Source organism: Solea senegalensis, linkage group LG7 (genome assembly GCF_019176455.1).
Source record: "Solea senegalensis isolate Sse05_10M linkage group LG7, IFAPA_SoseM_1, whole genome shotgun sequence".
Taxonomy (NCBI): domain Eukaryota; kingdom Metazoa; phylum Chordata; class Actinopteri; order Pleuronectiformes; family Soleidae; genus Solea; species Solea senegalensis.
In genome coordinates, this window is record NC_058027.1 from 17,440,503 (window position 1) to 17,465,136 (window position 24,634).

At 39.9% G+C, this 24,634-nt stretch overlaps 2 protein-coding genes across 6 annotated transcripts; both read right to left on the reverse strand.

Moving 5' to 3' along the window:
- Window positions 1-1,718: 1,718 nt before the first annotated feature.
- LOC122771938 (homeobox-containing protein 1-like) lies at window positions 1,719-13,857 on the reverse strand. Of its 5 annotated transcripts, none has more exons than XM_044029521.1 (10): window positions 13,666-13,855; window positions 7,862-8,344; window positions 7,069-7,154; window positions 6,860-6,970; window positions 4,832-4,988; window positions 4,653-4,735; window positions 4,023-4,118; window positions 3,415-3,503; window positions 3,052-3,135; window positions 1,719-2,962 (listed from the first exon to the last, which is right to left on the reverse strand). In XM_044029521.1, the coding sequence occupies exons 1-10, from the start codon at window positions 13,782-13,784 to the stop codon at window positions 2,657-2,659; spliced, it is 1,614 nt and encodes a 537-aa protein (XP_043885456.1). In that variant the 5' UTR covers window positions 13,785-13,855; the 3' UTR covers window positions 1,719-2,656. The 5 variants fall into 5 exon arrangements, with proteins under 5 accessions (XP_043885456.1, XP_043885455.1, XP_043885454.1 ...); XM_044029520.1 differs by having other exon boundaries at window positions 3,415-3,506; XM_044029519.1 differs by having other exon boundaries at window positions 3,415-3,509.
- A 1,787-nt stretch (window positions 13,858-15,644) lies between these two features.
- tdp1 (tyrosyl-DNA phosphodiesterase 1) lies at window positions 15,645-24,625 on the reverse strand. The gene is made up of 16 exons (XM_044029518.1): window positions 24,318-24,625; window positions 23,003-23,608; window positions 22,698-22,741; window positions 21,957-22,012; window positions 21,368-21,464; window positions 21,207-21,241; window positions 20,753-20,845; window positions 19,970-20,140; window positions 19,746-19,824; window positions 18,931-19,107; window positions 17,858-17,906; window positions 17,674-17,740; window positions 17,190-17,297; window positions 16,954-17,056; window positions 16,623-16,731; window positions 15,645-15,842 (listed from the first exon to the last, which is right to left on the reverse strand). The coding sequence occupies exons 1-16, from the start codon at window positions 24,472-24,474 to the stop codon at window positions 15,769-15,771; spliced, it is 2,025 nt and encodes a 674-aa protein (XP_043885453.1). The 5' UTR covers window positions 24,475-24,625; the 3' UTR covers window positions 15,645-15,768.
- Between the last annotated feature and the right edge of the window lie 9 nt (window positions 24,626-24,634).

Consider the following 24,634-nt stretch of genomic DNA (forward strand, 5'->3'; position numbering starts at 1 on the left):
AAATGATGGGGCGTGGGAAGCTGTCATTGACAATGACACCTATTCCTTATGTTGCTTGTTTCACCGTATAAGCTCGGGTATCAAATGGATGATCAAGGTGGCTCCGAGACACAGAGAAAGTTACATGGTTGACAGTATATACGGCAGCTAGTTGTCACGTCATGAGCTTATCTCGTGCAGCATACAAAGAGGAGCTTGTGGAAAGAGAATTGTGGCCCTGAGCCTTGAAAAGTGAAGATTCTTAAACAGGGAGTGAATTCTGTTTTGGGTGAATGTCTAACCAAAGCTAATGTAAGCATATATGGTGAAAGCAGAAATAAGGAATAGGTGTCATTTTCCATTGCAGAGGCAAAGACGTGTGGTGACCCGTTATCCTTGTGGAGATCCATGTAGCGCCGCAAACTGATGGGACTTGTACGATGGCTGTACCGAGATAAATGTGTTTATGTGTTTGAACGAACGTTTAAGTTTCATCAACCTGGCTCGCACCCTTTTCTCTCTCTGTGGCTCGTCGGTCACACTGATCAAGAAAAACCCGCAGGGACACTTTTAAGCACCATGACATGAATAGAATAAAGTGTCATTTGAAGTGACAACCGTATTCAAACGCCAACGTATGTGTTTAGAACACATGGCATATCGAGCACAAACACAGATATACCTAAAAAAAAAAAAAAATAAAGAAGTAAATAATGCATTTATCTTGCAATAACCACCTGACACATCTGATGTGTTGTCGATTAACATCTCTCTCATACATAGTTCCATCCATTAAGATCATACACTGAGAAAATACATAAAATTAATACTTTGGCTAATGCTTCACTCACCTCTCGCCAACAACAAAGACTCTTATGGATAGTTTCTCCCGTCTGAAGCTAATATGTTTATATACTGTAAATAGAAATAGAGTAGGGTACATATACACATACCCTCACAGTTTATATAATATACTGTATATACGTATGTGTGTGTACAGTATGCATACATACGCATGTTGTACATAAGTGTGTATTCACTTTACACTAATCTCTAATATCTGAACAGCTTTGTTGCACTGTTGAATCCCTCCCAGCTGACTTGATTATAGATTATAGATTGATTATAGATGAGCTCACAGTGATTAATTCATTCTGCCTGAGCATCTATCAGGTCACTGGGCACAAATCAATAAAGAATACTTGTTTGCCAGGACTTTCAGACTTATCATTAAAAAAACAACAAAAAGACATAAACTCTTGTGGCTACCTGTGATGTGTGTGTATGTATGTATTACGTTTATATTCGTAATTTCCTTGTTATTGATATGGAAGCAAAGAGGTCATAAGTGTTTGAATCTGATATAATATATCCTTTCTGCATTAAAATCTCTAAAAACAGTGAAACTAATGTTAAATATTTTGTTGAAAAGCTTACTCACTTTAGCCAAGATGTTTCCATGACTCTTTAAATCTATAGAAATTCTATTTTATTTTCATGTATTGACGTATATGAAACGAAAGAGGAAGATAATATTCAGTAGGACTATAAACCAGTGTGCTGTCTTTTGTTTTTGTTGTTCTGTCAAATCACAAGAGTTGCAATATTTGTTAAAGCCTGAATATATATTTTAGATTCATTACTGTCTTGATCTATACACATCTTAAACACATTTTAAATGTTTTTCAAATGAAAATGAGAATAATTATGTAAAAATGGCATCATATCGCAATCGCAATTCCTGTCAAAATAATCGCAATTAGATATTTATTGAAAATTGTTCAGCCCTACTCTGGTGTTGTAACATGTTTTGTAGTCAAGGAAAAAGATATTTGACCCGAAGATTTCCGGCTAAATTTGACAAAAATTGATAAAAAAGGATTTTGAAATTGCGAAAGTTTTTGTTGGTTACTTGTCGGTTTACATTTCATCTTGACATAATTGTAATAATTCTTTGCTTCCATATGTCGAGCTTATTTGATCAGGTTAAAGGGGAAGAGGAAAAGTTTATTATTTAGGCAAACTGTATTATTAGTGATGTGGCGTGACCTTGAATTGGAAAAAAAAAAAAAGAGTAAGCTTATTCTGCTGTTCTTCTCACTGGAAGGAATCAACAGTGAAAATGTAAAAATAAAATCCACGGTGATGACATGGTGGTTCATCATTTTTTAAAACAATCTGTTCAAACCAACTCTAATTCATGCATTTAGTTTTTGAGGCTGTTCAGTTGTGTTGTGATCACAGTGCACGACCCTGACGTTTTCTGAATCCCGTGTCAAATACAGTGTTGTCCTGCTTTGAAAACGCAGGTTGTTTTTCAATTAAATCTGCACAATGTCTCGTGTCCCATGACTCAGTCTGCTATGGAAGATTTAAAATGCCCAAATAAGGAATTGTGTTATTATTTGGTCATTTCAAAACACTCCATAGTCTGCTGGGGAGGACAGATTTTAAAGTTTAATATTATTATGACTGTTATAATACACAATAATGCCTCTAAGAGCATAGCAGAGCAGGTTGATGGTTGGAGGTAGGGTTGGGAGGTATCTCAGCGTTGGCATTTACAAGACTTTTGGTCATGTTTTTCCCACTTATTACATTCCTATAAAATCTTCTTGCATATTAACACACCTGTCGTCTTCATGACTCAGACAACTCCAGATATCCAGCACCCTCTTCAGTCGTCCTCTAGTGTTTCCATCTTGATCTCGTTCCCCATACTGCACCCGGCCCCGTCCTCGTGATTGGCCGCCGTCTTCTCCAACCCGATTGGATCCTGGGGCTCGGACAGCACGCTGTGAATGGTGGGTTCGTCCTGGAGGGAGGGGGACGGTGGAGACCAGGACACGCCGGTCAATCTGGAGCCTTCTGCCTGAGGACCTGTCCCTATCACTGGGGAGCGGCCGATCAAAGAAGTGCCCCTCTGTCCAGACAAGTGTCCTCTACCCAGGACGGACAACCAGCTGGGAAGCAGCGTGGGAACCTGAGCATGAAGGAGAGGGAGACGTGGGCCATGGCTGGTAAGTTTGACATGTTTTGATTTTCATAGAAATCACTTTAGCTGAAAATCACCTGGGTCGGAGAGGAGAGGTCAGCTCGACTGAAACCAAACTGCCTGACTGAAGCTCTCTTGTCAAATGAAGTCATCTCACAACCCTGAAACACAGCAGCAGTTACCGTCATGACACAGTGACCTCTACCTTCATAACTAGTTATTTACTGTATAAAGTCAGACAGATTTAAACCAATGCTCATTCTACTTCTGCTGACCACAATTTAGATTTCACTACAATAAGTTAAATACATGATTCGATTGTGAATTTAAAAAGGTTTCAGGACCGAAACAAAATATGGAAGGGAACATATTCACTCTTCCATAATAATTATTATACCAGCAGCTCTGTGAGGACGAGTAAGAGGTAATCTTCAGTTTACCTGGTCAGGGAAGTCATTGCCGTCCACCTCGTCACTGTTGGACTGACCTCCTGGACTCTGGACCTCGATGCCGTGACTCTCCAAGATGGCTGCTTCTTCAAAAACACAAACCTGATCATAGCGTATCGACCTTAATCAACAGCAGCCTGAGACGCAAGCAAATGCTGAAGCAAAGAGAAGCTGATCCTCTACTGTTTTGTCCAATAGGCTGTAGATTAAAAAAAAAATAAGGCTGCAACGATTATTCAATTCATCGATTACTGAATTAACCGTCAACTATTTTGATAATCGATGAATTAATTAACAAAGACATTTTGAGAACTTCATAATTTCCAGGTTTGGTAAAGTAATCATTAGTTGCAGCCCTGTGAAAAAATTGACATAACCTGGAAGTCAAATATGTAATGACTAGGGGGCGACTCCACTGGTTGCAAAAAGAAAATGAGCACACTTCTCAGATGATTTACTTCAGTAAACATTTCCCTGAAGAGTTAATGGTCTCTATCTCTTGTCTCAGATGTTCTTCGATAGAACAGGATGTTAATTTAGTAAATCTAATATTCGTACACACACACACACGCACACACACAAACAGAGGTAGACATTACCAATGTTAGCACGCCTCTTGATGTCTTTACGTCGGTTGGCAAACCAGTTGTAGACCTTTAGGGATGTGACTCTCTCCAAATCAGACAGCTTCTTTCCTGTGACACACACATCAGATAAATGCAGCAGGTCTTTAAGTCAGAATATGTATTTGTAATATGTAAAGCTGTGGTGTAAAACCTCAGCACCCAAAACACTGCTTGTGTATTTAACTACCCAGACTTAACCTACACCTCAGGTGAGGCTGCAGAGCTTTATAAAGGGGATGACTTTTAAGTCCATATTCCAACCCTTCTCTTTCAACATTCATTCTGGTTTCTCAGTAAATCTCTTGTGTTTCAGAGAACCAGGGTTAATTCTTAACCCTTCTGTTACCAATCCTCTCTTCACCGAAAGGAGTTGGCATGCGTACTTCTCATTACCACAACTCCTAGACTGTTAGTTATATCTAGAAAATTAAAAAAGAAATGGAGGGTGTACGCTGCCTTTCGCCCCATGTCAGCTGAGATTGGCACAGCACCCCCCGCGATCATTTATATTGCAAAGTTAAACCCTACAGCTTTAATAAAGAAAAACAATCATTTATTTAACTTTAGTCAGAATCATTACATCACAGTACTGCTTTTACATACCTGGTTTCTGAATGACAGCATTGCAGGCATTAGCGATCTCCTCTCTCTTCGCTTCATCGGGGTACTGATTATCACCGAAGTAACTACATGCACACACACACACATACACACACACTGTTAAAATTATAAGCCAATTAAACTGTAAACTCACTCCACTCTTTCCTCCTCCGACACCTCACCTCTCCATAACAGCCAGACACTCCTTCCTCCATGTGAACCTGCTCCCCCGCCGCAGACGGAAGCCCGCAGGGGCAGCACCAAAGGTGGGCGGAGCTTGTGGCCAGTCCATCACCTCCTCCAGAGCCAGTGGGGCAGCTCGCATGGCCAGAGTGGCACCTGAAGTCACAAACACCATACTCCATTAAAACAAGTAAGTTTATATCAAAGTCAGCATGACATTTAGACGGCTTTAGTTACCAAATTTTTCCCCCATTTTTCCTGTGTCACAAACTAATGAAATAGTTTTGGATTCAAATGACTCAATTACTGAATGTCTGTGGAATCAAATAACATGATTATGACCGCAGTGGCATCAAGGGAAGGTTCTCAGTCTCAGACCAAGAAAAAGTCCCAGTGACATCAAGAACCTCTTTTAAACCCCTATATTGTATATTGTATATTGTATTGTGTATACTGTGTATACACATATCCATTCAGTTAGACTGTATATTTAACTTTAAAAAAATGAAGAGAAATCATTGCATAGCATACACTGTGCCTTTAGTGTATGCATCACATATGTGAAGATACAAAAGTTTCCACTTAAATCGTGACGTACTAAGAGATTTTTATTGAAACATCATGTTCATATTTTTTCCCCAGTGGAAACACAGGGTCACTTGAAATAAGACTGTACTCACACTGTTTCATATTGTACTTTCCACTCAACATGACGCAGTGAAGTTATTGTTCAATCACAGAAAAACACTTTGCAGTTTTTTTTTGTGTCCTCATAATCATACATATCTCAAGATTCTTGAGATAAATGAAAACATCTGCCAAAGCCATCTTTTCTTTCTGCCTCAGTCTTCTTTTACGTTGAAAGGCTTTTTGAATACACATCTGCAACTCGAAAAATATCAAATGCCAAACGCTGTATATCTGCTGCTAAATGAACAGCCTAATAATCCTCTCCTGTTACTTCGGCACTCACTGCTTTGAATACCAGCGAGCGGACGTATAGAATGACCATTCTGCACAGATCAATTACAGCTGTTAGCACAGGGCGTCAAGGATCCAATTCAAGGACAGTACAAATGATTGTTCATTATATTTACACTAACACTGTCTTTGAAAAGAGGTGGTTGATCTCTTTTCAAAGAAAGACTAAATGTCCTGAATACTGTAAGCAGTAGCACTTTTTGAACAGTATGTTGTTTCCACAAATGGAAGATTATGAAAGAAGATACTCTCTTACTCCTTTGCCACAAAAAAACATAATAAGAGGACACAGTGTTTCGATCCAATGTGGATCTAACTCGGGTGAGACTGATGTTTACAGGAACTATCCATAAAATGTGTTTAGAACTTTAAAACTATGGTAAAAATATGTATGTTAATATAAGAGTTAAGCAAATATAGGAAACAGTGAACAAATATAAATCCAAAGTATAGAGCACCATCAATGATATCAAAATGTATTGTTTTGTCTGATTTTTTTCTTATAAACACAGGGTTGTAACAAATATTTCCTGCTTTTTCACAGCAATGTCAGATGTTTCTCTATACTATAGTCTCCACGCTTCTTAATTTAACTGTATTCAGCTTTGACTGACTCTTAGACCCCCTACACCGCCGGACCACTTGTAAGTACAGGTGTAAGTACACCCTAGGACAGATTGTTATCCGATCTGCGAAATCACTTCGGGAGGTTGTCGGTGGAGACACATTGTGACCACATTGAACAGGAGTATAAATGCAATGAGTCTCCAATGTGTCTCCACTCTAACACACACAGCTAAAGTGAAAGCAGTCTCCTCTTTTTTGTCTTTTGTCCTTTGTTTGCTTATCGAAGATGACTTCCCCTTTGTGGGTGCTCGGAAGTACAAGCATAATTCACTTGAAAGTACTGAATTTAGTACCCAATTGTTGTGTTTTGCTCTGGTGTAGAAGCACAACCGTTTGCCTCGTACTTGCTTATGCACACATGAGTGACCTACCATCTGAGGGAAAGACTAGGAGATGGTGATGTTCTGTGGTGGCATTACCTGGGTTGGACTTCTCCAGCTGGTACCAGCGAAAGAAGGCCCGCTTTTTCTGCTCGCTGAGGTCCGATCCCTGTTGTAAGAGCCAGTGGGAGATCCGACTCTGACTGATACCTGAGAGGAAGAGGAACAGTCAGATTGGATGCTCCAGTTGTTGCTGGATCTGTAGCTGATCTACCGTCTTGCTCTGAACTGATGAAGCAAATACTCACCTGTTACCTGAGCAACCACAGCCTGGGAAATTCGCCTGTTTGCCAGGAAGGACTTAATCTCCTCTTTGATCAAAACGCTGTCCCTTCTACAAGAACATACAGAATATATTGTTTATTCCAAAGGGAATAAATGACTGGATTTCTAACAGTCAGACCTGACTAAAACATCTGCAACCCAATAAATCACAACCAAAAATCTATGGATAACAGTAGCTGCAGCAGCTGAATATATGAGAGAATTTGAGGCCTGATTCTGCTGTAATATTCCCTGCATCTTTGGTTTCATCTTCACACACCTCCGAATCAATAACACTCTGATTGCTGCTGTCTGGCTGCAGACTACAGATGAGAGGGTGGAGGGTGCGTGTGTGTGTACAGTATGTGCATATAAGTGTGTGTGAAGTATGTGAATCCTTGTATCATATTTATATTCAGAGTGTGCTATATGCAGCCTTCTCGATCATCCTGCTTCTTGTAATAGCACCTGCTCTCTGTAGCCTTGAGCCATGTTGGCACGTACACCACTTTCATACCAAAAATACAGTCATTGTTGGACCAGTCATAGTTAAGATCCTTATCATGGTTGCGACAAACCAAATGCCACTGTGCCCTCAGTTGTGCCTCTCTTTTATTGGATAGGAATCTCAAGAATAAAACCAAAGCATTGTGACGCATTCAGGTCATATATAGTGTTGAAAATCTGGTGCGGTCTCCCATGCAAAATTAGTCCTAAATGCTCTGAGGGGGTTTAGGATTCAGGTTCATATACCCAGGTCAAGTTGAAACATCTTACCTCATCAGGTACTCCACCTTTTCATCAACATCTATGTCCTCTTCACTGGCCTCAAACCCGTAGCCTGGTGCCGACATGCCGCCGCTAACCACACCAAGAGGAAAGCGGGGTGGTGACAGCTTCCCATTGCTGACACCAACCAGACCATTCTGAGCTCCCGCGGTCATGATGACCGGCGAGGCTACCGGAACCGGAAGAGGCAGAGCGGTGGCATCGAAGGTATGGCTAGGCGATGCTGAGAGTTGGTTGTCTGGAAAGTTCGTCTGAGTGGCAGCTGAAGTCGTGGAGGAAGAGGCGGCAACAGTGCTGGAAGATGAGGGTGGCATATAGGAAGGTTTGTCTGTCGACTTGTGACGGTCAAGGTGGTCCAGGGTGTCCAGGGCGTGCAGGACCTCCGCCTGGGTGATCCCCGTCCTCCTCAGCCTCTGGAGGAGGTCAATTTGCTCGATGGTGAACCGAGGCTCCTCACACTGCTGGAACATCCTGGAGGAAAAATCAACAACATTAATACCGAAGAGTATTTACTCAGGTGCTGCAATTTCAAGCATTTGTTTAATTTAGCCCTCCCACTTTGTAATACTTTACTGTAAGTGAAATAAGTATGCGTTGGACAGTTTAAGAACAGGCATGGCAGCTTATTGGCATTAGCTGCGTTTTGTTTCGGTCTGACATGTGTGCTCAAGTTCAACAACCAGTGGTGCTCAAGAATTAACCCTAACCCTAACCCACAAGTCAAATTGAATAGACCTCAGTCAGTACATGCATCCATCAAGACAGGACTAAGGATTATTGCCATTATTATTACAGACTACAGGTCAAATAGGATAACTGTGTGCTCGTTTTCAGGTCTGCAATGGAGTCAAGCAAAGGAGCATTTTATCCCCTACTTTGTTTAATTTTAGCATGAACAATCTCTCAAAACAGTTAAACGTGTGCAGAACTGGCTGTATGGTTGGAAGTACGGTAGTGAACCATCTCACGTACGCTGATCATTTGGTGGGGTTTTTTAGCCCAAATTCAGCTGGTCTCCATGTGAGTTCTGGATACACTGCACAGCATGACATATAATCCCACAAAAATGAGTTATCATGATCTGCCGAACTAAGGAAGATACATGTATGAATTTCCTGATTTTAGATTGCTGGGCAATGTTCTGAGCATCTGCAGTGACAATGAAATATCTTGTGTCATATAATGATGCTTTAAGACTCTTGTTAAAAAGGCCCAGATGGACTAGTGCCAGTCAATTGTTTGTGACTGCTCGAGTCAATACCTTACAGATGGTTTTAAGAAATCTAATACACAGATTTATTTGTTGACTCAATGAGTCTGAAAATAGAGTTATTTAAATACTGACAAGCATTACCTACAGTGACACACATTGCACATCTCAGCTTTGGAAAAACTGGTATAATTGCTTTCTAAAAAAAATAGATATTTTTTATTGTTTTATTGTTTGCTTCTGTTTCTTTTTATTGTTTTTTTTTGTATATTATAGACCTAAGTCTGCAATTAAGTCTATATATTACTATTACTGTTATACCTTCAATTACATTTTCATAGCTTGATTGACTATATGCATTGAAGTTTATGTCCCTGAAAGCATGGAGACAGAGCAAAAATGAGCTATGTCACATCTGTTAGCCTACTGCCTGCAGATTTACAGCACACACACACGCACACACAAAGATAGAGCTCAGAAGCTGCCATCCAGATCTTAAGTGCATTCCTCTCGATTAAATAAGAATTTTATTGCAGCGGATGCTTTCAACCCAAATGATCACACTACACAGACTCAGTTTGGTTTGTATTATTGCAAAGACAAATGTTTTTAAGCCTAATCTGTGCTCCCTTTATGCCATTTGTTCTTAAATGTGCACCCCCCCCCAAAAAAAAAACCTTATTATATTAATAGTGAGTGAAGTAAATAAGCAGGAGATTAACAGACCGATGAGACAGCACATCTGTCTTCATGCTTGTCTTTCTAATGCCAAGAAGAGAAACAGACAGAGGGGAGAATCAAAGTCAGCAGACATGTCAACACTTACAGAGAGAGAGAGGGAGGGAGGGAGAGAGAGAGAGAGAGAGAGAGAGAGAGGGAGGGTGAGGTTGAGAGTGTGTGTTTGCATGTGTGTGTATCTTGGGAAAAATGCCAAGAAAAATTTACATCTCAGCCAGCCAAGCTCCATACTTTCTCTGCTGCAGAGGATGAGTCATGCCGTAGACTGTTAGTCAGTTAAACTGATAAACAGGATTGATAAAGACGGCAAAATCATGGCCACCTCAGCAATGTTGTTGTTCCCAAGACATCAAAATGTAGCACTCTGGTTTTTTGTTGTGCATTTCCAATTAAAACATATTCTAGTTTGCCACAGTTTATTTTATTCATGATCCAAACCATATTATCAATATTTAAATAGAATTATAATAACATTTACACAACAGATGCATCCAGAGTATGCATAATATATACAGTCAGGCTGACAGAATTTTAGAAATGTGTGAATACGCGTGTCAAAGTGATATTACCGTTTTGTAACATCTGAGGATTTAAATGTTCACTAATGCTTTATGAGCCTCTGTGATTCTTAGGCAGAAAAACAGCCAGGAATCTTCATTTGAAGCTTTTTGTCCTTGTAGGAAAGGACAGTGTAAATAAGTACAACTGCAATTCACTCTGGCTGAGCTCCAGAGACGATGTTCAACTTTCAGAATGAGAGCCACAATCACTACAGCCAATGCTTTTGTTACAACTATACCGGATGACTGTAATGCTCTTTATGTTGGGATTAGCCAGGCTTTCACTGCTCACCTTCAGCTTGTTCAGAATGCAGGAACCCACAGGCATGAACACATTTCTCCCATCCTGGCTTCCCTTCATTGGCTCACAGTACAATTCAGGATCAAATTTAAAGTGTTTTTGTTTGTTTGTAAGTGTCTGCATGGCCTTACTTCAGCCTTATGCTCCATCACAGTCCCTATGATCAGCTGATCAGCAACTCCTGGTCGTCCCAAAGACGAGTCTGAAGCTCCGCAGGGATAGGGCTTTTGCAGTAGCAGCTCCCGAATTGTGGAATCATTTGCCGTTGCACATTAGGCATGCCTCATCACTTCCTGTCTTTAAATCTGTTTGAAAAATACATCTATTCTCTTTGGCCTTCCACACAGTGTAGGGTTGCTGCTGTGTATGTCCTATGTTTTGTTTTCACACTTGAATGTGCTCCGTTTGTGTTTTATGTTTAAACGTTTTGCATTATAATTGTACAGCACTTTCGTCTACTGTGTTGTTTTTAGTGTGTTCTAAGAGTGGCCAGATGGAAGGAAGGCTCTCCTCAATGAAAGAAACATTAACTTCAGCGTGGACCTAAAGGTCTCACAGTCTGTGAGAGACAAGATTAAGCCAGTGTTGACCTGATAGTCCTCGAATTCAAAGCCTGCAGGCGTGACACTTTTAAAACTTCCAGAATGACAACCTAACGCTGCACAACGGGGGATGTAAAATGTTATGTTTATTTGTTCACTCTACATAAATTTGTTCTTTCTGATTTCAGCAAATGACGCTGCTCTGCTGCTGTATGCAGAAAATGAAGGCCATTGAAATGGAGCAACATTTCTTTGAAGATGCCATTTATCTTTTGTGCTCAGTAAATATTAAGACAACCAACAACCATATTTAAAAAAGCTTAAATTCCCTTGACACTAGACTGTGTGTACAGACAGTGTCTGACACAAACAGTTGTGCCTACATCTTTAACCAGTTCACCAGGTCTATAGTTATGGTAAAAAAAACTTTTAACAGGTTAGACAGCTCAACTACAGAGTACGACTATAAAAAGCATATCCATCAATACACACAGGGTAGAGCAAAAGCAATGATATTCCAATATATACAACAACAACTTTGTCATGCCAGACATTCTGACAGGTCCAAATAGGACAAGCATAGGTGGAATAAAAAGATTAATGGCTGTCACTCTGTCCTGACTATTGACTACTACTGAACAGAACCAATGTTTCTCATCAGAAACCCCTGTGCTTTTCCTGCTAAATCACATCCAAAAAAAAGGCCTACTAGTAACTTCCTGGCAGCTACACTAACTTTGGTTTGATATAATAACATAAGAAGAGTAAAGACATGGTCCTTTTTAAAGAAGTCCAAATGTATAGAGCCCCAGACAATATATAACATGGGCACATTTTGGCTCAGGAGCCTCCACCCATAGAGAGTAAACAAAGCTGCAATGATGGAGATAGTCTGACTGAATTTTATTTCACACTGGGAATGAGTTACAAAGAGTTTTCGAGATTCCCCTCTCTCTGCTGCAGAGACAAACTGCAAATTATAATACATCAAATATTTTCTGAGCATGTTACACATATTTCCTGGCAGCAAATTACTCTGCTGTGGTCACAAATTAATATTTTGTGCCTATATTATATATTTCAATTCCTCATGCCTGGGGCTCCAAACAATGGTCCTCTTGTAGTTAGTACTATTATTATGAAGAGGAGACTGCATCAACTAAAAATGACAATTACACTGGAAAATACAAACACTGTTTCGTGGTCTAGGTTTAATCCATAGCTTCAAAAATGGAGAAATGACTTTATCTGACGACAGTGTGTCCGTTAAGATTTAGTGGACTGACTGGCAGGAAACCAGAAGTGTGTCTAATTATTACTATGTGACTGCACAGAGTGTGTGTAGCAGAGGGTGAGAGAGACTAGTAATAATCAGATAGTGCTGACTTGCACTGCTCAACTCCCAGAGTTCTCACACACACATACAGGGAGAGAGAGAGAATGCTGAAGTCAACCAGTGTAATAATTTTTCAGTGTGAATATTGATATCATTGTACCTGTAAAACTTTGTTAGATTCAGCAGCTGACTTTGACCTCTGACCTCCCCAGCAAGGAGCAGAGTGTCCCAGCGGAATGGCAGATTACATTGTTATGAATCAAGATATGCAGCTATGCCGTGTACTGTAAGGCCGTATCACCGACTGATTTACTACTTAACATAATGTAAATTCATGTTGGCAGTCACTGGCTTATCAAAAGAAAGTCTAACAATGTCAAAGAACAACTGGATTACTGTAATCCAGAGTTACAATTCCCAACAACCCCCAGACATGCCAGTTGAGCATGTTAATTCGTCATTTCATGACAGTAAGCAACTTTTTTTAAGGTACAATCCAACGAAAAGTGAACAGCTGGCTTATTTGGACATAGCCCATAAGGTGGTGGTCCCTATAATGTCAAAGTAACAAAGGTACAGCTCTTTTACCGACTTTCAATCCGAATGACGTTGAAAAAAAACATGATTTTAATGTTGACCTTCTCCTAAGAAAATATGCAAACAAGACAGGAGCTTTCTGGACACGGTTTATTGACGATGAAGAATAACCCATCACGTCGGCATACATCTTGTAAAATAACTACATTAAAGCGCAACGAAATAGTTTAATTTCTTAATGGTTCCTCCGTTGTTCACTGATATTATCACACAAGACGGCAGCGCGCATTACGGTCCAGCTGGAAAAGTTGACATTGTGTTGGATTGGACGATTTTTGGTGAACAGCAAGCATGCCGAATTAGAGACCGACTTTTTCCTGTTCACATATGACCGGTGATATCAGTTAAAGTGGCGTGATTATTAACCGTAAGATGCCGCAACACTAGCGATTTTTTATGGAGTTTTCAGTTATCACCGTAGTATAGGGAGAAGGAAATGTATCGGGTAAGCAAAGCAGATCCGTTTGAATACAGACATCGGCAGTTACAGCTGCACGACTTCACTGACCTTAATATTCCAGTCGCAGAGCCTCCGCCGACGTTTATTCCACCATATATGTGTTGTCTCGGGGCGCCAGCACACACGGACACTGACAGTTTTCCCAAAATGTCTCCTCTGTTTCTCATTGGGTTTCAATCCACCGTCAGACAGATTTGCCTTTTGTCCGGCAGACAGGCGCCATGTTGACACAATGACGCAAAGAACGACGGGAGTTGCAGTTCACAGAACTTGGAGCCTCTGCCACCCTTGGGAATAACACATAGACCTGACCACAGCTGAAGGAATTCCACACTTAATCTCTGAAATATGAGGCTTCTCCTCCAGAGGTTTATGTTGCTCAGCTTCTGAAGAGTGTGCACAGTTCAGTTCGTTGCATTCTGATGACCCTATTGAAGTAGCTGACTTGAATGAACAGATTAACATGTCTAACACTGTCTTGAATCTTGAATATGTTTAAGATGTGCATTTCATTGCATTGAGAAGCAAGTAGGAAATTCGTCATGAGAGAGTGGATTCTGTGTTCGTGTGCACACCTATGACAGTTTAACAACATGTTTACAATGGAAGCCTGTAGGCCAGTCCTGGACACCACTTGTTTGGGCTAACTGATGTAAAATCTGTTATTATGCATTGAATATTTACAACGCAGAGGGTAGTTTAATTAACTAACTTGTTTTTCAGTAACATGGCCCCTAGAGAATATACTATATTATATATTGCTCAACTCAATATAAAGTGTTTACTACTACTATGTAGTAAACACTTTATATTGAGTTGAGCAAAAACACAAAAACTTGTTCCTCTAACACTGAAATTCATATTTGCTGAGGTTAAAGATGCTTTTTTAAGCATCATTGACTAATAGTTCTATAATCATTCAGCACAGAGACTGGCGCTTCTGCATCTTATCTGGGCTCAGTTTACAGCCTCTCAACTAGATCCATAGCAGCAACCAATCACATTAGAGCAGTTCAGAGAGAGACTACCTTTGTTTGTATATTCCTTTTTTTGAGCTGCAACTTCCTATACTGTAGACACTGAAAAGAAGAAAGAAGTGCTTCTTCCTTGTTCTGTTCTGACATTTAAAAAAAACAAAAAACTTACCTGCCTGTTCTCAAGTTGCCAGATGTTTAAGTTTTTGGTTGTGGTGGACCTATTGTCACTGCAGAGGAATGTGACTTCAGATAACTGCAGAATGTGAGCAAACCAGTGGGTTAATCAGAAGATATTTGGACCAAGTGAGTGCCAAAAAGCTGCTTCAGTGTAATGTTGGATCCTGAGTGAATTTGAACCATCCGAACAAAATCGTGTGCAGGTACTTATCATGTTTTGTCAGTCCTGGAGCTGAGAGCAGGGCCCTCAAAACTCTTTCAGCTGTTAATCTGTTTGGAACAGATAAAAGAAACAGGTCTCTCTCCCGGTGTGCATTCTAGCTGCCTTAAACAAAAACTCATAACTGCTGGGGTTAAAAAGTTTGACATTTCATAATACATGTGCAGTAATTGTTGTAATAATTACTACAGAAAGGTGTTAATACACAAAGGTGTACAGCATGTACATTTTAAAAGGATGTGTTCTCCACTTGCTGATCCATTTCCTGTGTGATGTTTTCATGGTTAATAGATTAGCCAGATCATGTTAAGTGGTACAGTATGCAGATCAATATGTATAAAGTTGTTCTTCCACATTTACATAACATTTTCAAATCAACATTTACAAAACAGATAACACATGTTCCAATGTTAATTATTTATTGGTACAAAAACATGAAGGTCTATACAGTAGTAAAAAATATAAAAATAAATGTGAATGACAACTACCACCTAAATACGATGTTATAGAAATAGTAGAATTAGGTGCGTGTGTGTGTGTGTGTACTTTAGGACCTTTTTGGGCGTAAACACTGTCCTTGTCAGGGCCGGTAGTCCTCATGGAGACCAAAACCTGGTCCTAATGAGGCATAACCCAGTTTCTGAGGAACTGGGCAAGATTTGTGGTTTTGTGGTTAGGTATTAACTGGTTATGGTTAAGATTAGGGACAACACTTTGGTCAGGCTGTTGAAATGAATAGAGCTCAATAGCTGTGTGTATGTGCGTGTGTGTGTGTTTTCAGGAGGGAACCCAGATGTTGCCATGTGTGTCGGGAGCTTGGTTGTACGGAATGTTCCAGATCCAAGGCTGATCTGAAAACAGGGAGAGAAGGGAGGTCAGTGGCATTAGATGGATACTAATGAGTGTTAAATAACATTACATCAGACGACATGGTAGCATTTGTGTCTGACTCGCACAGGGTTAATCATACTCCTGTCATGTCAATCATTATCAGACTTTTAAGTGATGTCTGTTTGTTTGGTCTTGGTGTTTGTTAACTGTTTAACATTTAGTTAAACAGTTTAGTTTACATCCGAAATGTTGTGTCTCTGCCTTCATCTTCTCTTTCCGTTGCCTCTAAAAATGTGTCAGTGCTTCATACAACCACACCTCAAAAAAACTGAATCACTGTAATTGTTGTTAAATTATACCTATTTATATGGGTTGGTTTACAGACGTACTGCAACACAGTAAAACTCATGCATGACTGAATACACTAAAACTACATAAATGGAAACAATACACCAGGTTTTTTCTCTGTCAGCACAGTTTACAGGTATGTGTTTGAGATGACTTTCAGCCTGAACTGAGAGGAATAAAAGATGCTCACTCATTTGTTACACTAATTAATGGATTAGGTGTTGTGTGATATGGGGGATGATGTGACATTTTAGGATTCGGTGTCGTTTTATTCCATTCACATTTTGTTCTGTTATTAATTCATTGTTCCGGCTGCCATTTTATACAAGGTTAATGTTTTATTGTTGTTAATGTTGTTTATTCACTGTCCCTTTCTAAATAAACAAAATCACAAATGATGTACCTCGGTAGGAGCAGCGTTATTACACACCATGTGGTGTTCAAATGTGTACCTTTAGGAGAATAGCATGTAGGTGGGAGGTCAAAGGGCACAGGGAAACTGAAGGATGATGAGGAGGAGGCAGGAAATGGATTTTTATGAACGGGAAAAGTCTTCATGCCCTGTAAAGAGACAATCATTGCACATAAAGACACACCTCTACATGTGTAATAAGATGAAGTCAGCACTGACAACCATACTTCAAAAAACCTGAACTATCACTTATTAACATATTTTGTGTAAGTCAAATACATGATGATTGTTTTTGAAGGCTTTGTTTTGGCAACAGCAAAACAGATTATACATATTGGCATAAACGTGTTGTTCATGTGTGTTGCACTTACAAAGGCAGACGGCACATAGAGGACTCCCAGCTCATATGAACGAACCATTATCTGAGTGTTGTTCTTCTCCAGTGCCCCCCACGCTGCCTTGGACAGGTTGGCACTGCAGCACAAAATCAAATGATTATTTCAGATCTTTTCTCAGTCACGTGCAGCTGGTTTGTCTGTCTCTGCATTTGAAATAAACAACATGAATCACGCACCTATGTACAAATAAAGACATTAAACAGTTTCACCTTGTGACAAAAAACCAAGCGAGCTGCGTGAAATCTGGTGACGCCCTCATGTACGTCTTGATGTGTGGCATCGCGTGACTTCGTCCTGTTGTATTCGCCATCCAGCGACTACACACAAACACGTGATATTTTAAACAACGGTTGAATTAAATGTTAAAAAACATAGTTCTACGTCGAGAGCTGCCTAAACCACCAACCTCTTACAGTATTTACAGTTATCAAAATATTTTGCTGCTAACCGTCTCTTAAGTTTCCAGGTGATGTGACTAGGTCAAGGTCATGTTGGATAACATTACACATCACATTAGTTGCAGTTCAAATTTGCTTTTCAAATAAATTGGGTGGGTTTTCAACCCATAAGCAAAGTTCATTAAAAATAATACATCTTCTCAAATGTCATCATTTGGAATCAAGTCGATTAAATGAAAGAAAAATTAAAAAGTAAAGTAAAAAAGCACTAATGAACTGATGTGAATGAACTTACTGAAAGAAGGAGTGGAGCCAAAGCTGTTTCTGAGCCGTTTGTATGCTGTAGGGAAGAGAACCTCCCGCTGGGAGGACACGGAAGAATTAAATCCCAAATGCAAGAGACAAATCATTCAAAAGCAGTATAACATATAGTAGCTGGATATATGAAAATAAATCAAATTGCCAAACTGATGACTCACCTGGATAACCTTCTAAACTAGTCCTCACATCTTCAACTGATGGATACAGCTGCAAAATGTCAAACCATTAATTAACAAAGTCTCAGTGCATCTTTTTTTAGACATACAGACTGTACTGCCAAGAGTAGGTGTTCAATTTCAATATACTGTAAGTGCCAAACACTTGCAGTGGTATATCCCATATTTCAATACATTTCAATTCATTACAAAAGTTATACATTATGTTACAGCTCAGTTTTATACAAAATATTCTGCCCTCTCTCCCAGACCTGGCAAACAAAATCTGCTACCAAGGTAATGACATTTTGGCAGGGAACGACGCTGTTCGCTGACATTAATAAAATACGTTTTTGCCAAAGTTAAGGACATGATTGTTGTAAGTTTCCCCTTAGCACCCCTTAAACTGCCGACCAGGAAGCTGTGAATCTGTATGCCAACTTTAGAACGTTACAGACTCCAACTCTAATTAACTTAAATATCTTGTTGTATTGTATTATAATGTGTAAGTGTTCTCTTGAGTAGAATGAGGGAAAATGGATCAGAAAGTTGTGGATATAATGTGCAGGTCTGGAATAATATCCACTGTGGCTGTTTCTATACTTGTGAAAAAAAAAAAAAAAGCACTGGGGGTACTGTAAGGATCAGATACAATCAGTCTGTCACATTGTGTGATTTTTTTTTATCTCTGTGGCTTCAAAGTGCACATTGAACTCTCGGAGCTTGAAACTGGCACCCTGGTACTGGTACACTTTCCAGCCAGCACGGCGCTGTGAAAAAACTGAGTCACGTGACGTCCATAGCTTTATAGAAAAGGATCCCATCTTTAAAATCATCCAAGCGAAACAAATCAGCACATATAAAGGACATAAAGGATGTTGCCATTAATAGAACAAGACACAGAAGAGAAAATTGAAAAGCAGCTGTTAAAAACCATAAGCAGGGAGTGTGAGGAATGTTGTAACCACAAAATGATGCTTCTATTGATTAAAAATGCAGAAAGAACCACGTATGAAAACTTAACATGAACTATATATATTTTTTTTTTTAACCGTCTCTCTTGTAAAGCTGCATACCAAGTGCATGGGGGGGTCTGACCGAAGAGAGGATTTTCCCAATGTGGTCATGGTGCGCTGAAATTCCCCTGTCAACCATTTGGTCTTATCCAGTCCCATTGAGCCAATGCTGGAAAACTGGCCAATCACAGGCCACCGTTCCTCACCAGGAATCGGCTCTGTGTGGTCATACAACAGCTTGAAAGATGAGGAAAGAAATGCATCACAGTTAGAAACGTCATGTTTTATTAAGATCCGGGGAGGGTTTATTGACAGAAATTCAATATCCTAGCATCCTAGCATTATACTGTATATATATATATACAGTATGTATATATATGTATATGTGTATGTATATATGTATATATATATATACATATATACTGTACATATGTATACTGTGCATATATATGTATATATATACTGTATATATGTATATATGTATACTTTAGGCAAGGTATACATACAGGGCAAAGCTTTACGGCCACGTGTCTTTATCAGACTGAGCAGGCAAACCAGCCAGAGCACATGTTTCAAGTTTTGAGGACAAAGCTTAATATGCAAACGGAGAGGAACAATATCAATGATATATTCTTTCTGGTATACCACACAAACATTAGTATTACTGCAGCAACCATGTTTGCTCCTTTATTATCTTCAATCATCAATAGTGTTTACTTTCCTAAATCATCCATGCATGCAAAGCCTTTCTTATAAACAAACACCACAAAATGCAGTGGCCATCTCTGTCCATGTAGTAAAGATATATTATACAAATATGACAAATGTAACTACTGACAGTTTGTTCTGGACAACTGTATATTAGTTTAGTTTACCTTCCTCAGCCTCAGGTGACCCCAGCGTTCCATGTCAGAGCCAACATACCTGCCTGGTGTCGAGCCAACCAGATAAACCCTGATGAGAACAGCATTATTGTAACCTGTTATCTAGATTTCGCATTCTTAAATAACTGATATACATGTTAAGTGGGTCTGTGTGAGATTGAGAGCTGCTGTTACATCTCTATGCTCATGTGTATCTGCAGGTGCCTCATGTTTACCTGGTCTCCGACAAGTCATGCTCTTTGATCCGTTGGATCCACTCCTCCAGCTCTGGTGCGCGGTACGATGCCAGGTATTCCAGCAGGTCTCTCTTAAAGAAGGTGGGCGACTCACCTGCACTCGCACTGCTGCCCTTTGGTAACCGTGGAAACAGAGGGCTCATCCACATCCTGTTTGGAAAGTAACAGAGGCACATCCTTAATTAAATATGGATACAATGGGACAAAAATAAAACAACTAATGGTCAGAAGTTGACATTTTGTCATGTGACTGCTGCATTGGCAGACATTGAACAAATCACCCATAAGTATGTTAAGTGTAAAATTACTTTCAATATTGTTTTTTCTTTTATATGTGCCTCACAGTCCTTGCTTTACTGGGGTTGCCATCTTACAGATGTGCATGGGATATGAAGGGGTAAATGGAGGAGTCCTTTATTTGTTACAACCTGCAGTCTCACCATTAGATGTCACTAATGTGATGTGTTCAGTGGACCTTTAAATAGTTCTAAGTTCAAGCTTTCACTGATCTAGTGTTTGCTCAGTGACATGGGCCTCTCAGGCTCTGGAATATGACGATAAATCTAGCATAATCTTTTCAAATATCCTGCAACATTTGTTTATCAGTAATCCAAAGACTCCAAGAGGTCGTCCTGTCCCCTGACCACCAAACACATTCATGAGGTGATGAAAGAAGGGCTGAAGGTACTGCTGACATCATCAATGGACAGTAAGTTTCCATGTGATTACATTATGATGGGGAAAAATGATTGTCAGACTCACCCTTGTGTTTTCTGGTACCAGTCAGCTCTGATGAGGTTAGAGGTCGTAATAATGACTCTGAAGCCTTCCTCATACCAAAGCAACATCATCTTACTGCACAACGACACAGTAAATAATAATTAGTTTAATAAAAAATGCACAAAGAATTAAAAATACAGCTTGAAAAGCTATACAGTGTAACAACGGTACAATAATAATACATCAGAGAGCAGACAAAAAAGTAATTCCTGTCGTTATTACTGTAATTGATTGCACCTGAGCTTTCCCACCCAGCTGCAACCTGACCAGTCTAATTAGTCAGGCTAATTGAAAACATCTGCGTGGGTTGATAAACGGATGAAACACCAGCAGTGATGTCCCAGTATGATTGGATGTTTGAGCAACAGCAAGGGCAAAGTAATAATCAGCAGGCACCGGGAATGAACAACATCAGGCAAAGGAAGGTCATTCTTACGTGTGGTGAGTTCCAAAGGCAATATCCAGCTTGGCCTGTTCAATTACATAACACATATTAGTCCCATTTACAGAAAAGAACAGTGTCCTTAAAGTTCCTTTACAGATAGTTAATGATATCAGCAAGGTTGCTCAATGTTGTCTGTGGCGGTGAGATTGTACCTGGCAGAATTTAACATGTGGAAAAGGCTGAGCCTGCTGGACCAGGCGGGCCTTGGCCTCTCTCTTATCTCCATGGACAATCAGAACGGGACGATCCCTGAAAATAGAACACAATTCACTGTCATAAACTACTGTAGTGAATTCCTAATAATAATAATGATAATAAAACTAAGTCAATAAAGTAATAACTTTCCAGCAATGAGATAACATGTCTGAAGCAATAATGTAATAATAAGATTTTACATTATTAACCCTTATTACATTACAAAACAGCAACTTTCATGTCCCTAGCAGTTACTGTTCGGTCACAGAACAGAAAAGCAAATTTACAGTTATTATATAAACGGTAGTTACTATGATATTAGCTGCTATAAATGTTAATATTTTAGTATGAGAAAAAAAGCCTAAAACCTAGCTTCACAAATAATCTCTGAAATTGATTATATTAATTTATGCTCTGAGAGAAGTTACTTGAGATATTTTTTTTCCCACTATCATTAGAAAGATGCTCATAGACAATAAAATTATTTCACTGTTGGAAAACCTGGGTTTCTTCTACTTGTGTAAACATGATGGAGGCAGACCTCACCTGAACTCTGAAGGATACTGTTCAACCATCCAGGCAATATCAAAGCAGTAGTTAAACTATGAAGAAAGAAAGTATGTTAATAGTTATAATCCCTCCCGGTTCTGGCAAAAAGATAACACATTAGTGACTAGGAGTCTACAGCTACACTGTATGTAGGCACAAGACAGCATTGAACTAAATGCTACTGTAGTATTTCCTATGTTTCCCACCAATTACAGCTGAGGCTGATGAGACTGCCATAGGTTTTCTAGTTGATAGTCATGCTCTCCTCACCAGTATTGAACAAATATTCTTTGCAATAAAGCCAATAATTGTCAAGCAGGGTGCTTGTGTAGGTCTTGAAAGCCTTAAAAATAAGGAATTTTGAAACACTGTTTTCCAGACCTTTAAAAGCCTGGTATTTTGGTACAATCTCAACAAGAATGCATGCATGCCAGTATACAACTACATAAAGTCAAGGTCTTGAAAAAGTCAGGATTTTTTATTTGGGAAAGGGGCAACACAAAAGTCAGCCTCTTGGTGGCAGTATAGTCAGGGAGTCACCAAAGTAACCAGAAAAGAAGGACTGATCCAACAAATGACAGCTGTAGAGCCATGCTGATAGTGTGGATAAAACACAGGACAATTTCTGCCACACAGTTATAAACCTCCATCAGTCAAGATTAAGTCTCTTATTTATGGAATATGATGCACAAGGGCCACTGACCATGTTTGAGAAACCATTTCAATATGGTTACTCACCTGAACAGATTCTTTCAAGGTTCCAAATAATGGGGAGAGGATGTCTAGACGAAAGTAAAACAATGACAAGATGATGACAGCTGGTGGAAGCTTTAGTGATATAACTGATTTCAAATATGCAGCAAGAAGACCAATCAGAGGTATTAGAGGTCAAAGCAGATGTTCTAACATCATGGGAGATTAAAACTAAGCCTTCATTTTGCGCTCAATAGATCACATTGCTTCACTGTGAAAAAAAGCTGAAAGTAAGTAGTGCGACGTTAGACCCGAGTGCACCAGAACTAACCAAACAAAACAGGTCTCACCTCTTATGTGCAGCGCTCCACTGTTATACTTCCTGTCCAGGCCTGTGACCTTGTTGAGGTAAAACCTGTAGGGGTCATTCAAACAAGGAATACTGGACTCAAAGAAATCATCTGGCTCATCGACGTAGTAGAGTCTGCCGTGAGGGCTGGGGGGTCGCTCGGTCTTCACCTTTGGTTTCTTAGCTTTGGGACTTGGAGGTGTACTTTTTGGCAAATTACTGACACCTTTCTTCTTCACATCACCATCATCATCACTGTCTGAGAGAGCCCAGCCTGAACCATCTGGCACCTCTTTCTTCCGCTTTCCAGCCAATGAAGGACTAGTTTCATACTTCACTGGATTTAGCTGGTTCTTTGCAGCTAACTGTCGGGCCTCAGAGCCAATAGCAAGTGAGGATACAGGAGACTGAGCTGGTTCAGGTTTCACCTGTGCAGTGACTGATCCAGGTTCAGGGCCAAGGGGAGAGGCACTCTGATGTGGGATGTGGCTGGATACAGCAGGTTGCTGAGGCTTAGATGTTGTAGTGCCAGAAAGAGGAAGAGCCTCTTCCTCATCTTCGCTGCTGGAAATGGTCCACCTGCCATGTTGACTGTCCTGAGACATGCCTGCACAGAGAAGCAGAGTTCAGGCATTAACTGACCAACAGGATGAGGGCGCATATTGTAAACCTAATCCCCCTCACACCCTTTCTGCAAGACTATATTCACAAGCTCTGGTGTTGCCACAAACTCTGTAATTTCTGGGCAAAACATTGATGATATCAACACTGTGCTTAAACAAGATATTATTCCAATCCCACACGTCCCCAAATTAACTTTATCCTTGAAACTTACCATCTTACAGGCAAATCTGGTTTGGTCATTGCAAAATGCCTTATTCTAAGGTTAATTTCTATAAAGGGAGCTACTATATGGAATGCATTGTCCACTGAACTCAAAACGGTCAGAAAGCATCTAAAGACAGCATTGGAAATTGGCTACAAATGTGATACATAACATCGGATCTGATGTGCAGTTCTCAATGTTACTACCACAGTTGTTTTCCAGATGAATGAGAGCCATCATGCACTTCCTGACACTTGAAAAAATAAAATGCAATCAGAGGACACAGACACACACACACACCATTGATTATGACAATAATCGTTCCAAAGATACACGGCGGCGTGATTTAAAAGCATAGCTCATAAGATGTGTACTCAGGAGAAAAACAGCTGCTATAATAATGATTTACTGGATTTGGTGTTATATTAAGATGAGAATCCTGTTCAAACATCGTATGAGCAGAGCCTAGAGTGTAACGTGTTTGCTTTACCACGTTTAGATAAGTGAGCTGCAAAGATTCCAGTCAATCCAGCGCTGATCGGACTACACACGCAACAAAACACACTACAGCACTGCGGGACATGAGCTGGGAAATGTGTCCGAGCTGAAACGCTGTCTCCATTTGTAGTTCCGCCACATATTACCATTATACTGCGCACAGCGCGGTGTGTGTATACCTCCTCCGCGATAATTTTACCAACAGAAACAATAATACATTCCGACAGTCTCCTCCTGCTTTTTATTCTTCTATTTTACACCATAAACATAAACAGTTTGTCTTTGATAATTCTGCCTCCTCCTGCACGG

Excerpts from the sequence above, each read along its gene's own strand:
- LOC122771938 (XM_044029519.1), bottom strand. The coding sequence starts at position 13,784 with ATGAGAAACAGAGGAGACATTTTGGGAAAACTGTCAGTGTCCGTGTGT. Across the intron at positions 8,345-13,665 it reads TCTGCGACTGGAATATTAAG|GATGTTCCAGCAGTGTGAGG; the intron begins GTCAGTGAAGTC and ends TTTTTCCTCCAG. Across the intron at positions 3,136-3,414 it reads GCAATGACTTCCCTGACCAG|GGTTGTGAGATGACTTCATT; the intron begins GTAAACTGAAGA and ends GCTGTGTTTCAG.
- tdp1 (XM_044029518.1), bottom strand. The coding sequence starts at position 24,474 with ATGGTAATATGTGGCGGAACTACAAATGGAGACAGCGTTTCAGCTCGG. Across the intron at positions 19,108-19,745 it reads GTCACCTGAGGCTGAGGAAG|CTGTTGTATGACCACACAGA; the intron begins GTAAACTAAACT and ends TCATCTTTCAAG. Across the intron at positions 17,907-18,930 it reads CAGACCCCCCCATGCACTTG|CTGTATCCATCAGTTGAAGA; the intron begins GTATGCAGCTTT and ends GACATTTTGCAG.